At 49.4% G+C, this 15,607-nt stretch overlaps 1 protein-coding gene across 1 annotated transcript; it reads right to left on the reverse strand.

Moving 5' to 3' along the window:
• On the reverse strand, positions 1 to 7,778 carry LAX1 (lymphocyte transmembrane adaptor 1). Its single transcript, XM_006772006.2, has 5 exons — positions 7,592 to 7,778; positions 4,330 to 4,439; positions 3,857 to 3,967; positions 3,149 to 3,234; positions 1 to 1,198 (listed from the first exon to the last, which is right to left on the reverse strand). Exons 1-5 carry the CDS (start codon positions 7,678 to 7,680, stop codon positions 404 to 406), a joined length of 1,191 nt encoding a protein of 396 aa, XP_006772069.1. The 5' UTR covers positions 7,681 to 7,778; the 3' UTR covers positions 1 to 403.
• Between the last annotated feature and the right edge of the window lie 7,829 nt (positions 7,779 to 15,607).

Consider the following 15,607-nt stretch of genomic DNA (forward strand, 5'->3'; position numbering starts at 1 on the left):
GAGTCTATTTTGAAGAAGTACTGTTGATATTTGGCTCTATTGACTAATGAGTTTGCCAACCACTGAGCTAGAGCATGAAGGTAATGATTTTAGGCTACTTTATATTTCCACTGTGCACTAAAGTACTCTCTCATTTTTTTTTTTTTAAATCTCTTAATAGTCCTAAAAGGCAGTTTAGGAAACATCCTTAGGTTGGCATGAGAGATCACGGCCTGTTTGAAAAGAATTTCTTTCTGGCTTTCCCAAACCTCAGCTTTCGTAAACCCTCTTAGCTCCCTACTCATCTCAGCCTCTTTGTAGTCTAACCAGATAAATCCACTGCAATACAGGATGGCCGAGGGCCTTCACTTGGCTGTGGCAGGAGAGACTAGTACCCGTGGCTTTCCAGCTGGGTGAGAAGCACTTAATTCCACAGGAAGGGCCACGTGTCTTCTTCCTGCTCAGCGTCACAGTCTCCTAACGCGGCAGCCAGCACAGTGTCATCACCCCCGGAGCCCTGGTTTGACACCTCTCCTCCACGTTTCATCTGACGGCTCTCACTCTGTGCAGATGGCGGATAGGTCCCACAATCCCCTGAAACCAGGAACCTCCCTGCTGGCATGACCAGGGGGCCATGAGTCTCTGTACCCTCTGTCCTGCCCTCTACATGGCTTGTGTGTGAGGATGTCATTCCTTCCGCCAGCTGCTGGCTTCCATTGGGACCTGCTGGCGGGACATTTTCATAATCTGGGCAGCACTGAAAGGACATCCAGGGCTGCTTCCCCTGGGTGGCCCCCAGGTCCAACTCTGCCGTGTTGACGTAGTCGCTTGAGGTCTGAGAAGAGCCTTCCTCATCGCTGAGTGGATCGTTGCCCTCAGTTCCTGGAGGCAAAAATCGGGCGTAGTCACTGGCATGGTCCCAGCCCTTGTCTGTTTCCTCAGTGGGTTCCAGCTCCCGAGCACTTGGGTGGGCAAAGAGGTTCCCAGGGGGGTGGCTGAGAGCGGCCAGCAGCTCAGCAATCTCTGCTGCGGTGGGAACATTGACGTAGTCTCTGGAGTCCTCTGAAGAGATGCTCAGGTCGTCTCCAGCTGCTCTGACGTGGACGGAGTGCGCGGAGGGAGTGAGGTTCTCATACGCCCAGGGCTCTACGTTGTCGTAGATGCCCATGGAGTGGGCCTGGGCTCTGTGCACCTGGAGGGCATGGCTGGCTTGGGAGGCCTGCGCGCAAGAAGAGAAAGCCTGGGACAGGACAGAAGCAGAAACAGGGACGAAGCCTTTCCTCTTCCCCACCCAATACTTCCATCGGATCGTTCCTCCACCCAGTTCTCCACCTCAGAGAAGGGTTCTGAATCAAATACAAGACTGTCCTAGCCAGTTTGGCTCAGTGGATAGAGTGTCGGCCTGTGGACTAAAGGGTCCCAGGTTCAATTCCGGCCAAGGGCACCTGCCCGGGTTGTGGGCTTGATCCCCAGTGCGGGGGCGTGCAGGAGGCAGCCGATCAATGATTCTCTCTCATCATTGATGTTTCTATCTCTCTCTTCCTCTCCTTTCCTCTCTGAAATCAATAAAAATATATTAAAAATGAATAAATAAATTTTTAAAAAGACAAGACTTTGGATGCTCGGTGGGCATGAGCAGAGTTTAGGGAAAGCAAAAATGTAATGTGATGATAAACAGTAACTGTATTTTGGCCACAATGTGGGGGTTTAATGGAGAAAATACTATAAAAGGGACAGAGCCTGCCAGCTCAGAGCACACTGAGGGGTAATATAGCCTAGTGGCTAAAGGTGGAGCAGGCCCAGACTGAGGGTGCAGACCCTAGCCTCACCCCTCTGAATGCTCTCCTTGCAACCTCAAAGGCTGGCCCCCACTTGAGCAAGTTACCTACTCTCTCCATGCCTCTGTTTCCTAAGTAATAAAACAGGGATGATTATAGTATCTATATTATAAGCTTTCTGTGAGGAGTACATGGGTTGCTGCAGGTGAAGTGTTTAGAATTGCTCCTGGCACACAGAAGACACGAGAATGCTTGCCATTATCACTCAAGGGGTTGAAGGGGCAGCTGGCACAGACCCAGCTGATTACGGCTGTTTAGGGATGCTGGTCTGATGTTTCTAGAATTTCTGAGTTTTCAAGAAAAGCTGGACATCTGGGCTTGAATATGAAATCTTTTAGATTTTTAAATGTTGGTAACTGGCTTAAATGTTCTTCCAACACGACAGAGCCCAAGCTAACCACACTTCTGGGTTGAAGTCAGTTCGGGATCGAAGCTCGGGATGCAGAATCCCCCCAGGACCCACCCACGCCCTGGAACTAGCTTTGGCAATGGAGCTTCTCTTCCCCGCCCTGTGAGTGGAGTCCAGCATGGGCCTTGCAGGAGGGGGAGGAAGCATAGACAGGGAGGTAGCCGCAGGGTAAAGGGGGGCTGGGTACCGACAGAAACACCAGCAGCAGCGAGACGGCATTTACTCGAGATGACCGTAAAACCAACGAGACGGGCTCTTCAACAAGCAAACAGAACTTCTCTCTGGGAATGAGCATCCTGACCTTCGGAACAGTCCCTGCCCTGTCCCTGCCTCTGCCCCACACCACGCGGGACCCCTGGCCCTGGGAGCTCCCATCAGCCCCAGCGTAAGCCACAAGGGGATGCTGTTACTAATTGTAACACACTCCTTGCAACCCAACCCCATTGGGTCAAACACTTTGGAAACTAGCTAGAGTTCTCAATGATTTATGACTATTTCTGCTGGTGGGGATTCATTGAAATAATGTGACAGGAGCTCCAGAAGTCATCCCCCAAGCAGGCTTTTAGTCTGCTTTGAGCACCAACAGCAACGGGGACTATCTATGACCCTGCTGAGGCAATGGCTCCGAAGAGGAGGCTCTTTTGAATAAGCATGTTACCGTGTCTTTGTTCAAACAACCTATTGCAGTTCTAACATCAGGCCCTGGAGGACTCATGCCCTTAAAACCCCAAGCACTTAGTCATCTTTCTGAATTTTTCTCCTGGGGCAGCAGGAGGTCCTGAGGCGAATCTTCCTGATCTAATAGGGCTGCCAGGGTTTGTATGCAGGGACACAAGATCTGGGGCCTAGAGTTCTTTCTCCTCTGTCCTTGGGCCAGACACAGGCAATTCCTCCCAAGGGCTGGTCGTCCCACGTGACTTACCACGTGTGCGGAGGGAGGGCTGTCAGAGTTTCTGGAGAGGAGGCTCTCGATGCTGAATACACGGAAACTCCTCGACTGGTGTCTCCCTGGAAGGACAGAGGACGACAGAACCTGATGGTGTAGCCCAGTGGTTCTCAACCTTCCTAATGCCGTGAACCTTTCATACAGTTCCTCATGTTGTGGTGACCCCCAATTTCATTGTTACAAATTGAACATAATTAAAGCATAGTGATTAATCACAAAAACAATATGTAATTATATATGTGTTTTCCGATGGTCTTAGGCGACCCCTGTGAAAGGGTCGTTTGACCCCCAAAGGGGTCGCGACCCATAGGTTGAGAACCGCTGGTGTAGCCAGTCTTGGCTTCAGCCTGCACATGCCCCACATGGTGGGTGAAGCGGGCCTGTGTGGTGCCTGGCATGTGGGGGCTGGTGCTCTGTGGCGAGAGGGCTCGAGCTGTAAGGATGATGCGCTCTGAGGCCGGGGGCCCTCCTCAACATCTGGGGCACCAGAGGACACCAGCCACATTCTCTGTTTTTCAGAATGTCTTCCCCATCCCTAGGCTCACCCATCTGTCCTCCGCTACCTTAACATCAGGAAGAACCGAAACCCCAACCCTAGAAAGTCGCTTCTGGGTGGTGAGAGGTGCGTTCTGGGGGCAGAAGTTCTGTAGGTCTGGACTCCGTGGATTAGAAGGAAACACCTACCTAGCACTCCTTGCCTCCGGGGCACGAGGTCATAAATATTTTTGGCTCGTTGTCTGGACGGAGGCAGAGTCAGCAAGGGCGCCATGGTAACCCGCAGGTAGGGAACTCGCCCTGTTGGGCAAGGACACAGAAGCGGGACGCTGGGGATGAGATGGCCCACCCTCACCCTGCATCATACAGATACCCGTCCAGACTGGACAAATGCCATTTGAGGTACAGGACAGGGGACTCTGTTGACGGAGCTGGGAGAGAAAGCAGGGCCCAGGGGTAGGAGAGCAGTGACTTTCAAGAGGGATCTCCACTCTCTCCAATCAGCACTAAGCCTTTTGGACCCTGAGGGAGGCAAGGACCTGCGTGTCCGATAAGGACTCCTTGTGCAAATAGTTTACCCCCAGAGAATAATCCCGGCTTCAAATGCCCGGCTAGATGATTGGCCCTTATGTGCCTCAATTTTGGACACGCGGGAGACTCACGCTTCTTCCGTGTGGTCCAGTTCCACAGGACGCAGAGCACCGCGATGACCAGGAGGATGGCAAGGAGTCCCGCCAGCCCAGCGAAGACGCTGCTGCTCCAGTCCTGATCTCTGCAAGGAAACGGAGTGCCATGCCCCAGCCGGGCGGGGAGGCTGAGGAAGATGCTTCCCAAGGACTTGGGAGGGGAGCCCGGAGAAGGAAGGCCGGGCTGGGGTGGGCTGTGTGGTGGGAGCGGGTCATCTCTTTGTGGACATGGAAGGGACTGCCCATTGGATGCCAGGGGTTTGCCTGTGAAACTTATTTAATCTTTACAACAACCCTACCTCTCTTTGTGACTAAGAAACCTGAGGTTTAGCCCAGCTGATGTGGCGCAGCGGTTGAGTGTTGACCTATGAACCAGGAAGTCACAGTTCGATTCCTGGTCAGGGCATATGCCCAGGTTGTGGGCTCGATCCCCAGTCTAGGGGGTACAGGAGGCAGCTGATCGATGATTCTCTCTCATCAGTGATATTTCTGTCTTTTTTGTTAAGAAAGATATTTTTAATGATTTCAGAGAGGAAGGAAGAGAGAGAGAGATAGAGGTTCAGAAACGTAAATAACACATCAAAGATCACACAGATAGGAAGGATCAAAGATGGAATGTGAGTCAAGGTCTGTTTGGGCCCCAAGATCACACTCTGTCCACTGCATCACATTGGCCTCCAAACTTGCAAAGGCAAGTTCCTCTGTCCTTGCTTCCCCTTGTTGCCACTCTGGGGCTTTCTGTCTTTCCAGGAGCAAAGGATTACCCAATTGACAGTTAGGGAGCGGCTCTGTGACAGGGTCCAGCTTGTGTGCACTTGAATAACCTTCGCAGCACCAACTTGTGGAGCTGGTCTCCACGCAACACTCTGTTCCGTGGAATTTCACCAACACGAACAGTACTGAGGGTGTTCCCTGCCAGTTGCAATTCCCCTGCAGGGATGGGGCGGGGCTGCTGCTCCTCATTGCCGGTTGTAACAGCAAGCAGCCAGTGAGGCTACAGAAGGAATTACTAGCTGACCCGGTACCCCCAACTATTAGAAACCAGGTCATCTGTCAGGGAAGGCTTTTGTCTTCCTGGGTTCCAGGCTTGCGTATCCAACTTGATACTGGTCATGTCCACTAGGCTGCCCCACATATCTCAAACCAAATCTGCGTGAAACAGAACTCCCCTTCTCCCCCATAAGCCTGCCCCTCCTCTGGCATTTCCCATCATCTAGTGCAGTGACGGCGAACCTTTTGAGCTCGGCGTGTCAGCATTTTGAAAAACTCTAACTTAACTCTGGTGCTGTGTCATATATAGAAATTTTTTGATATTTGCAACCACAGCAAAACAAAGACATATTTTTGATATTTATTTTATATATTTAAATGTAATTTAACAAAAAAAAATCAACCAAAAAAATGAGTTCGCGTGTCCCCTCCAGGAGGACATGGACACGTGTGTCATAGGTTCGCCATCGCTGATCTAGTGGCTCCATCGGAAGTTATTCTTGGCTGCTCTCTTTCTTTCATGTCCTACTCCTAGTCAACCAGCAGGTTCTGTTGCTCAACCCTGGGCATCAATCCCAAATACAGTTACCTCTCACTCCTCCTCTGCCTGCACCCGGCCTGGGCCACGGTGTGTTCCACACGGACCTTTGCAATAACCTTCCTAATGGGTTTATTGCTTTCACTCTCAGCCTCAAAGTACCATCTCTACACACGAACCAGCGTGATCCCCTAAACAGTAAACCAGGTTGCGCCCTCTTCTGCTTGCAACCCTCCATGACTTCCCATCACACCTGGGATAACACCGCAGACCCCCGGGAGGACTTCACGGCACTTATGTTCTGGCCTCTTCCTACCTCCAGGCCTCATTTCCTACCGCTTCCTCTGACTTTGACGGCCAGGACTCCTTGTGCTCCTTGCCCATGCAAAGCACCGTCCTGTCTCAGACCTCTGCTCTCTCTCCCACCTGCCCGCATGGCTCAGCCCCTCATTTAATTCAGGTCTCTTCTGAGATGTCACCTCCTGAAACAGGTCTTCCCTGGCCACACCGTATAACCCGCAGTCCCCTTACTCTCCTCTGGTTTTCTTCATGGGGTTTATGATGGACGTTATTATATGTTCATTTGTTTATCTGTTTGTTTTTTTAAAAAATATTTGACTCTCCCACTTGACTATAAGCTCCAGGAGGTCATGGACTTGTCTATTGTGTTCACCTGGTGCCTGGAACAGTAAGGGCCTGAGAAATATTTGTTCAATGAAGGAATGAGTGAATTAATAAACAAATGAATGAATACAGACTTCATTTTCTTCGGGGGTGGGGTGGGGAATCCAGGGTTCTGATGTTATGAATTCATTCCCCATCAATGCCCCTCTCCATCTGCAAGTGACATGTTTGTCTTGGAAATAACTTTTATTTCCCCCAAACTACAGAGATTTAAAGTTCATTATCATTGTGTTGTACTGTTCTCACAGCACTGAAATTTATACCTACCAGTGTTGCTAAAGTTTCAACTGCTGACGGACTTTTATTTTTGTTAGGAAGACATGGAACGTAAAGATTAAGCAAACAATTGGTATCTGCCATTAGTTCCGTGAGATTTTGTGTCCTAAAGCAGATGTTTAGCATACCTTGATTGCATTTTTCATTCATGGCAAGTTTTTAGGATCTAAAAACACATCTTTGGGAAAAGGGAGCCTTTTGTTTTTGTTCATGGTGGGACCTAGTGCTTGTTTGAGAAGCTACTAGCAGCCGTGGGTAAACTACGGCCCATTTGAAATGAATAAAACTAAAAAAAAAAAAGACCGTACCCTTTTATGTAATGATGTTCACTTTGAATTTATATTAGTTCACACAAACACTCCATCCATGCTTTTGTTCCGGCCCTCCGGTCCAGTTTAAGAACCCATTGTGGCCCTCGAGTCAAAAAGTTTGCCCACCCCTGTGTGGGACTTGAGATGGGAAAGATTGAGGACAGCGGTCAGAGCCTCTGAAAGGTGAGAAACTCAACGGGGCCAGGCAGCTCGCGCTGAGAAAACCCTGCGTGATCACAGATACTCCTCTTCCCCCACGACTCCCTTTTCTCAACACCCCTCCCTTTCCTCTCAGAGCGAGCTTCTCTGAGCCTCGCATTTGGTGGTTTCAGTGGACCTGAGCCTTGTTGTAAGGGGAGGCAGCTGCGGGGTGGAGGCCCCCAGGGTAGGCAGGGCCCTCAGGAATTCAGGGAAGGGTGAGCCACCTTGAGCCACTCACCTGTCCAGCCTGCTGGGAGTTCCCTGCAGAGTGCTGGGCTCCAAAGTCCCCTCTCTGAGTTCTGAACGGGTCCGGGTGATGGCATCCATGGTCCCCAGGAGCCCCTCTGGCTTCGGCTTCTCCTTCTAAGCCTTCTCTCAATCAAGGCCAGCTGCCGGCATATGTGCCACTTTTCCTGAGTGGCTGACTCCCAGGAGAAAAGGCAACATTAGTATTTTACATATAATCCTGTGGGAGGGCGGGGAGGAAGTCATTTGGTTTTTAAAGTTCCATCTCCCTCCTCCTCCCCCCTCTATGCCTAAAATGTCAGGCTGGGTTGACCCCAAATACAAAAACGACAGGTTTGGTTCTACCTGGATGTGCCTACCTTGCCCACTGCAGGAGGGCAGAGCTCATCTGGGCGTGGGGCTCCCTGAGGGGCAGCACGGTCTCTGCCCCCTGGTGGGAGTGCGAGGGGCACCGAGGTGGAAGCTACCAGGAGGCTGAGAGAGGCCCTGAGAGAGGCGCATCTTCCCCAACCCCCAGAGCAGAGAGGAGAGAGCAAACACTTGGCCAGAATGGAAACAGAGAGTCAGAGACAGGAAGCGCCACCACCAACGTGCTCACGAAGCATGGGCACCGGAAAGGGGCTCAGCTCTCAACCGATGGCAGAGAGCACGCCCCGCCCCCACCGCTGCTGGGCTGGCAGGTGCTCCGGGACTGGGGAGAGGGGTGCCGGAGGGGCCAGGTGGCAGGTGGGTGACCGCTCACTCCGGGTTTCAGAGGCCGGTCGTGTTTCATCAGCCCCCAGGTTCACAGCGGTGTTTGCAGGTCTAGGAGAACTGGGGGGTGCTTTTTAGGCCCAAGTGCGGGTCTCTGGCACCTGATGCTGGATCGTGGGCGGAGGGTGGAAAGGTTGTCGTCATAAACGCTACAGATGGTTTTGATGGAGCTGATCTGTGTTTCAGGATTTTGAGAACCTTTGTTCTGGGTGTGACCAGCATGGAGCTTAGGCTGGGTTCGCAGGCCCCTGGAGTCCACTCTGTCTGCCCTCAGCGCCCCCCGCCCCCTCCCGCCCCCGGCTCTCTCGCTCACAGGGCTCTCTCTGGAGGATGGATCCAGCCCTTTGCACATCTGTCTCAGAAGTCAAATCGTTTAGCCCCCGTGTCCCAGCTTTGAGGATTGCTCCCCATTTGTTTCTCACTCTCTTACCCTCTTCCTCTGACCAATCTCCTGAAACCCTCTTTGCATCTTGGGAGAACCTGAAGACAAGGGGTCACTAAGGCTATTAGAGGGTGTGAGGAAGAGCCTCTCTCTCCACCAGGAAAGCGATTCAGATAAATGGCAGGGAAGTCAGCCAGCGCTGAGCACCATGTCTCTCTCCCACCTCTTCCTGAGCTGCCAGCCCTGGCCAAGCTCTCACAGCCCCCCTTCACCCCCGCTTGGGAGGGCCCCCTGTGGCTCGCCCCTCCCCTCCCCCAAGCTCTGCCACTCCACATCCTCACTGCCCCTCCCCACTTCCCTCCTCCTGCCCAGGCAGCCTTACCTGGCAGGAAGCAGAGATGGCTCAGAGGCAGCTGGTTCTAGAGCTGGAATCTGGGTCTCTGTCCATTTCTGCTTTGGGTCGGGACTTAGGAAGAACGAGGACTCCTCATGGGAAAGGGGTCCATGGCCCTTCTCTGGTTGGTGGCCGGGACTATAGCAAGAGAGGCTCACTCCCTGGCCTGTCCTGAGCCACTGGCGCGAAGAGGGGCTCTGAGTGAACCGGGGATTTGGAAGATGATACAGGGGAAGGGCAGCTAGAGCCAAACCTTAGAATCCTGACTACCACTTTAAAAAAACTTTTTTTTTAAACTTCCTCCGGCATGTGATAATCTCTTATCTACTCAGCCTGCTTGAGTCAGACTCATCTTTTTTTTTTTCTTCACGTGCTCTTGACCGGAATTGAACCCGGGACCCTTTTGTCTGCAGGCCAAGGCTCTATCCAGTGAGCCCAACTGGCTAGGGCCAGACTCGTCTTGCCTCTGGTCTTCTGATTCTCTCCTGCCCACACTGGAGGGAGCAGCCTCCTCAAAGGAGGCTCCCTGGGAAGGATGGACCTGAGGTTTCCAGGCCCTGGGAGCACTCTTTCATCTGCTCTTCTTCCCCTCCGCATGGCACACAAACCAACTAAACCAACAATTAAAGCACCAAATAGGTGTCTGAACTTATTCATCATAATCGTGGAAGAAACTACTCAGTCCTGGGAAATAGCAGATGTTTTAAACCTGATTGCTCTAATGTTTCCCTGTAGTCACTTTTAATGATTTCAGGGGTTGAATGTGACATGTGATGCTAAAGTTTTGTGAAAGAAAAAACCATAGGCCCAGAATGGTGTCACCTGTGCTAAAGCTCTAGATTTAATATGTGACTTAATTGAAGTTTCAGCTTCTCCCAGAAATATAATCGTTTTAAATAAATTTTTATTGTTGAGAGTATTACAGATATCCCCCTTTTTTTCCTCCATTGTCCCCCTCCCCGCCTGTTCCCACCCTGCCCCAGGCCTTCCCCACCCTATTATTGGTGTCCATAGGTAATGCATATAAATTCTTTGGTTAATCTCTTCCCAACCTCCCCCACTTCCCTCTGAGATTCATCAGTTTCTTTTGTTCATCAGATTTCTTATTCATTTATTTTGATTTTTAGATTCAATTTTTGATAGATATGTATTTATTGCCATTTTATTGTTCATATTTTAATTTCTTCCTCTCCTATTCCTCCTCCTCCTTCAGGATTACTTTCAACACTTTATGTAATACTGGCTTGGTAGTAATGAACTTCTTTAGCTCTTTTCTGACCTTCAATTCTAAGTGATAGTTCGCTGGGTAGGGTAATCTAGATCGTAGGTCATTGCTATTCATCACTTTGAATATTTCTTGCCACTTTCTTCTGGTCTGCAAAGTTCCTGTTGAGAAATCAGCTGACAGTGGTATGGGTGCTCCCTTGAGGTAACTAACTGCTTTTCTCTTGCTGCATTTAAGATTCTCTCTTTGTCTTTAACATTTGGCATTTTAATTATGATGTGTCTTGGTGTGGGCCTCTTTGGGTTCATCTTGTTTGGGACTATCTGTGCTTCCTGGACTTGTAAGTCTATTACTTTCACCAGGTAGGAGAAGTTTTCTGTCATTATTTCTTCAAATAGGTTTTCAATATCTTGCTCTCTCTTCTCTTTCTGCCCCCCTCCCCCATGATGTGAATATTGGTTTGCAGCTATCTACTGGGTGCATATTTTTGGATTCTTTTTTCTTTTTGCTCTTCTGATTGGGTGTTTTTTGCTTTCTCATATTCCAAATTGCTGATTTGATTCTTGGCATCCTCTACTCTACTGTTGATTCCTTGTAAATTATTCTTCATTTCAGTTCGTGTATTCTTCATTTCTGACAGTGCTTTTTCATGTATTTGATGTTCTCATTAATTTCCTTAAAATTCTCACTAAGTCCATTGAAACTCTCTTTAAGGTCCTTGAGCATCCTTATAACCATTATTTTGAACTCTGTATTTTTTAGTTTGCTTGCTTCATTGAATTTAGTTCTTTTTCTGGAGATTTCTCCTGTTCTTTCATTTGTGACATGTTCCTTCGTCTTCCCATTTTGGCTGCTTCCCTGTGTTTATTTCTATGTGTTAGGTAGAGCTGCTATGTCTCCTGGATTTTGTATAGTGGCACGAGTTATAGTGTCCTGTAGGGCCCTGAGCTGTTTACTCTAGGTGCACTTCTGTGTGGACACCATCTTGTTGTAGTTGAGCCTTGATTGCTATTGGTCACTGTGAGGAATTGACCTCTAGGCCAATTAGCTGTGAGGACCAGCTGTGACTACAGCAGAAGAGTTGCTGTGCAGGAGCTACCCCTATGGAGAAGGACTTGCTTCATTGGGGCTTTGGAGTTCACTGAATCTGTCCCTTGAGTGTGTTGCTTGTGAATGTGTAGAGTTGTAATCTGGTGTGGTTTGAAGCTATCTACTGGGTGCACTAGCTCTGGTTCCCCCCACCAGAGGCACAAAGTCAGCCACTGCCTGTGCCCTATCTGGGGCCACCCATCAAGAGCTACAGAGCAATCTGAAGATGGCTGTGTTGGGCTTGGAAATGCCAAGGAAAGGCCAAGCTGTGAAGCAAGGCAGGCTGCTGCTAGAGCCAGGCCTGGGGCCTCTTATTGATAGGTATGAGGCATGCTGATGCCAACTGCTGTTTGTTTGAGAGATTTCAGAAAAGTCTGAAGCCTGAGGCAGGACAAACCATTCAAATGGAAAAGCTGCTGCCAACAGCTTGGGTGGGACTGCAAATTGAGTTGGGTGGGTCTCAGGGAATCACCAGGGTGGAGCAAACAGTGTGAGCCAGGTTGATGGAGACTCGGATATGGCACCTGCCAGTCAGCTCTGCAATGGGGGAGGTCTCAGCATAGGAACAATGACCCCTGTCTGAGAGAAAGCTGACCCCAAGTGCTTGCCCCAATGCCAGCCAATCCAGTTCCTCCCCACATGTCCTTGGCTCCCCACAAGCTGCTGCCCTAGTGTAGGAGCTCAGAGGGAGCAAATTTGAGTAAGTCCATGGGCTGGCCTTTTAAGAGGAACTGCCTGGGTCTCTAGCAGCCTCTGTGTCACTCAGTCACAATACCTGCTGGCTTTTATAGCCTAAAGTTTCAGGGGGTTCTCTTCACAGCACTAGAACCCTGGGCTTAGGGATCTGATGTGGGGCTGGAACCCATTGCTCCTCATGTGAGGCCTCTGCAGCCTAGATATCTCTCCTGATTAAACAAACGCTACATGTGGGTGTTGGACCAGCCCTTTCTGCTCCTCTGCCCCTCCTACCAGTCTCCATGTGCTTTCTTCTTTACTTCTCTAGCTGTAGGACTTTCTTTCAGCCAGATTTCAGGTGGTTTTGAATGATGGTTGTTCTGTATTTTAGTTGTAATTGTGATGTGGGAGGTGGTGAGTACCACATGAACTATGCTGCCATCTTGGTTCCAGAAATGAAATCTTGATGAACCAGTCTGGAATGTTCTAGTCAAGCCCCTGTCTCTATCCTCTGCCCCCCTCGCAAAGGAAGAAGAGACAATCTGTACCATAAAATCCTTGCCTTTTCCTTCCCTCCACTCCCCCAAAAGATGTCCTGGTTTAGACGTTATTGTTATTATTATTTTTTTCACTAAAAACACCCCTGCCCTGCCCTTTTTCCTATAAAAATCTTCCAATTTGTACAGCCCTGCAGAGTACCCTTCTATTTGCTGGATGGAATGCTGCTTTATTAATTTGCCAATTAGATCTTCAAATTTACTTGGTTGAATTTTGTTCTCTACCAGTATTAGGGTTTATTTTAAAACACCAAAAACCTCTCGGAATCCTCTTTGGGAAGGCAGAAGCCCCGTGTTGAGTATCACCAGGAGTTCAGATCCTAAATTACTACTTGGGTGATCTTGGGCAGGTCCTCTCGTATTTTTAGGGTGTAAGATGACAATAATAATAGTACTTAGGTAGCGCTGTTGTGAGCGTTAATTGGGCTAACAATGAAAACTGCTTGGCCTTGCACTTGGCATATGCAAGAGCTCATTATAGGGCGGCTGCTCTTATATTATCATCTCATGATGCATTAGGCTCATTTCTTTACACTGAATAGACTGGCCCCTTTGCCTTTCCCTCTTGACTCTCAGCTTGCCTGCCTTCTGTGTGCTACCTTATTCCTGAAGGGCATAGCGATGAAACAGACATGTCCGTGCCCTCATGCAGTGGTCAGCGAGGGCTGGGCCACTGCGGGTACTCTGCATGCTAAGCAGACCCACCCAACTCATCGCCACTTTTGTACTCCGGGCCTTTGAACGACAAGTTTCTTAATTTTAACAGCAGTTTCCTTCTCTCTAGTACAGTGGTTCTCAACCTTCTGGCCCTTTAAATACAGTTCCTCATGTTGTGACCCAACCATAAAATTATTTTCATTGCTACTTCATAACTGTAATGTTGCTACTGTTATGAATCATAATGTAAATATCTGATATGCAGGATGGTCTTAGGAGACCCCTGTGAAAGGGTCGTTTGACCACCAAAGGGGTCGCGACCCACAGGTTGAGAACCACTGCTCTAGTAGAATTCCATTTAAATCACATTTAAGAATTTATATTGGTTATTTTGGGGTTTGGGACTTGAGGTATTTTGGTACCTTCTTTGGACACTTACCTGGCATTGTTTGAATTATTACAAAGATCAAGTATCATTTTTATAAAAACAACAACAAAATTGCTACTTTTTTTTAACCAAGTGCCTTAGCTGTCACCTCCTCTGTGAAGCCTCCCCCTTCTGAGAACGGGGTTCTTGACTTCTGTGTCCCCAGGGCCAGGCATGGTTGTGCTTCTCAGTTGTTGGGATTCCTTTTTGAAATGTCTGTCTCCCCAAGTAGACTTTGAACCCCTTCTGGGCAAGATACAATATTCGTTGTATCTCTGGCATTTGACACAGCGCCTGGCCCTCTGGGAAGTTCCCTGAGTACTTGTTGCTGCTGTGAATTTACGACCTAAGTGTGTACGGGGTGAGATATTGAGGACGAAATCAGTGTCTAGTCTTCCTTCCTGCCGTGCACTCATCAGCCAAGGGAAGAAGGTGAGCCAGGCGCCGCCCTCCCTGCCCTCCGTGGGAAGGGACCCCTGAGCTCCTGTGTGGGGTCTCCTTGGCCCTCAGGAGGGGTTCCCATGGCGTTAGATGGCTGGGCCCTGGTGAAAGCACTCCAGCCAGGCTCCCTTTCAGAAGGTTGGGAGCTGAAACCACCAGGCAGGGTTACAACAGGAGCCTCCAGGTGGCCATCCCCCCCCCACCCCCTCCCTGTTCACTTGCTTCTATCCCGGAGGCTTTCTCCAGTCCAGACAAGTCTGAAACAGAGAACAAAGGCAGAAATACCTTCCTTTTAAGTTCAAGTTGTGAGAGAGCAGCGTTAAGACAGAGAGATTTAGAAACTACAGAAATATTGCTCACTTCTCTGCTCCTTGTCCCTACTTCACCCAAGGCCCTGGGGGAGAGGGAGGAGAATTTGGAAGCAAAAGAAGTGTGATCAGACTAGCGGGGGCTGGGGGTGGTTTCTGTCTCCACTCAGCTAAGCCTTCGCTGGCTGGGCATTGCTGATCAGGTAAGAGAGCCCTTTCTTTAGGTCTGGGAGCAGGGCGGAGCTTGCCTACGGGACTTTTGGAGTTCCACCTTGGGCTTAAAAAAACCAAGAGACCTCTCTCAGACCTTGGTGAGTGCTAGCTAGTCCCGCGCTGCATTTGATTTGATTTCTTGTCCTGCCAGGGCTGGGGAGCAGTTTGTCTTCTTGCAGGTGTACGCGAAGGCCTGCCTGCACATGTCCGGGATGCGTCTGGGATGCGTCCGGGATGCGGGATGCTGCTGCGTCAGTGCACACACAACGGGGCTACTTCTAAACAATGACAGGGAAACGCTTGGTGGACCTTCTCCGATGGTTATTTATTTTTAGGGATGATTATATTTATTCTTTAAAAAATACACACAAAATCTAAAGGATGCCTCATTTTACAATGGCAGTCACTTTATTTCTTGTCATATGCCTAACATCATAAAGCCCAATTTAGAGATTTTTTTTCAACAAGGATCAACAACACTTTCACTTAACAAAAATAAGACAACTTTGTTGTGGCATCACTACTACCTATAGCAGTACTTTCTGTTAATCCTCAGTTGAGGATATTTTTTCCATTGCTTTTTCAGAGAGAGTGGAAGAGAGGGGGAAGGATGAGAGGGAGGGAGGGGGGTGAGAGAGGGAAACATCGATGTAAGAGAGTTACATTGATTGATTACTCTTGCTTATGCCCCGACCTGGGATGGGTAGTGAACCTACAACCCATCAGGTATGTGCCCTTGACCAGGAATCAAACCCGCAACCTTTCAGTGCACAGGATGACGCTCTAACCACTGAGAAACGCTGGCCAAGGCCATATAGCTATACTTTTCACATCAAGTTGGTTTGTTCTTTGAAGTCTTAATCACTAAAATTTTATAGATCATAGGG

This window comes from Myotis davidii, unplaced genomic scaffold (genome assembly GCF_000327345.1).
Source record: "Myotis davidii unplaced genomic scaffold, ASM32734v1 scaffold246, whole genome shotgun sequence".
Taxonomy (NCBI): Eukaryota; Metazoa; Chordata; class Mammalia; order Chiroptera; family Vespertilionidae; genus Myotis; species Myotis davidii.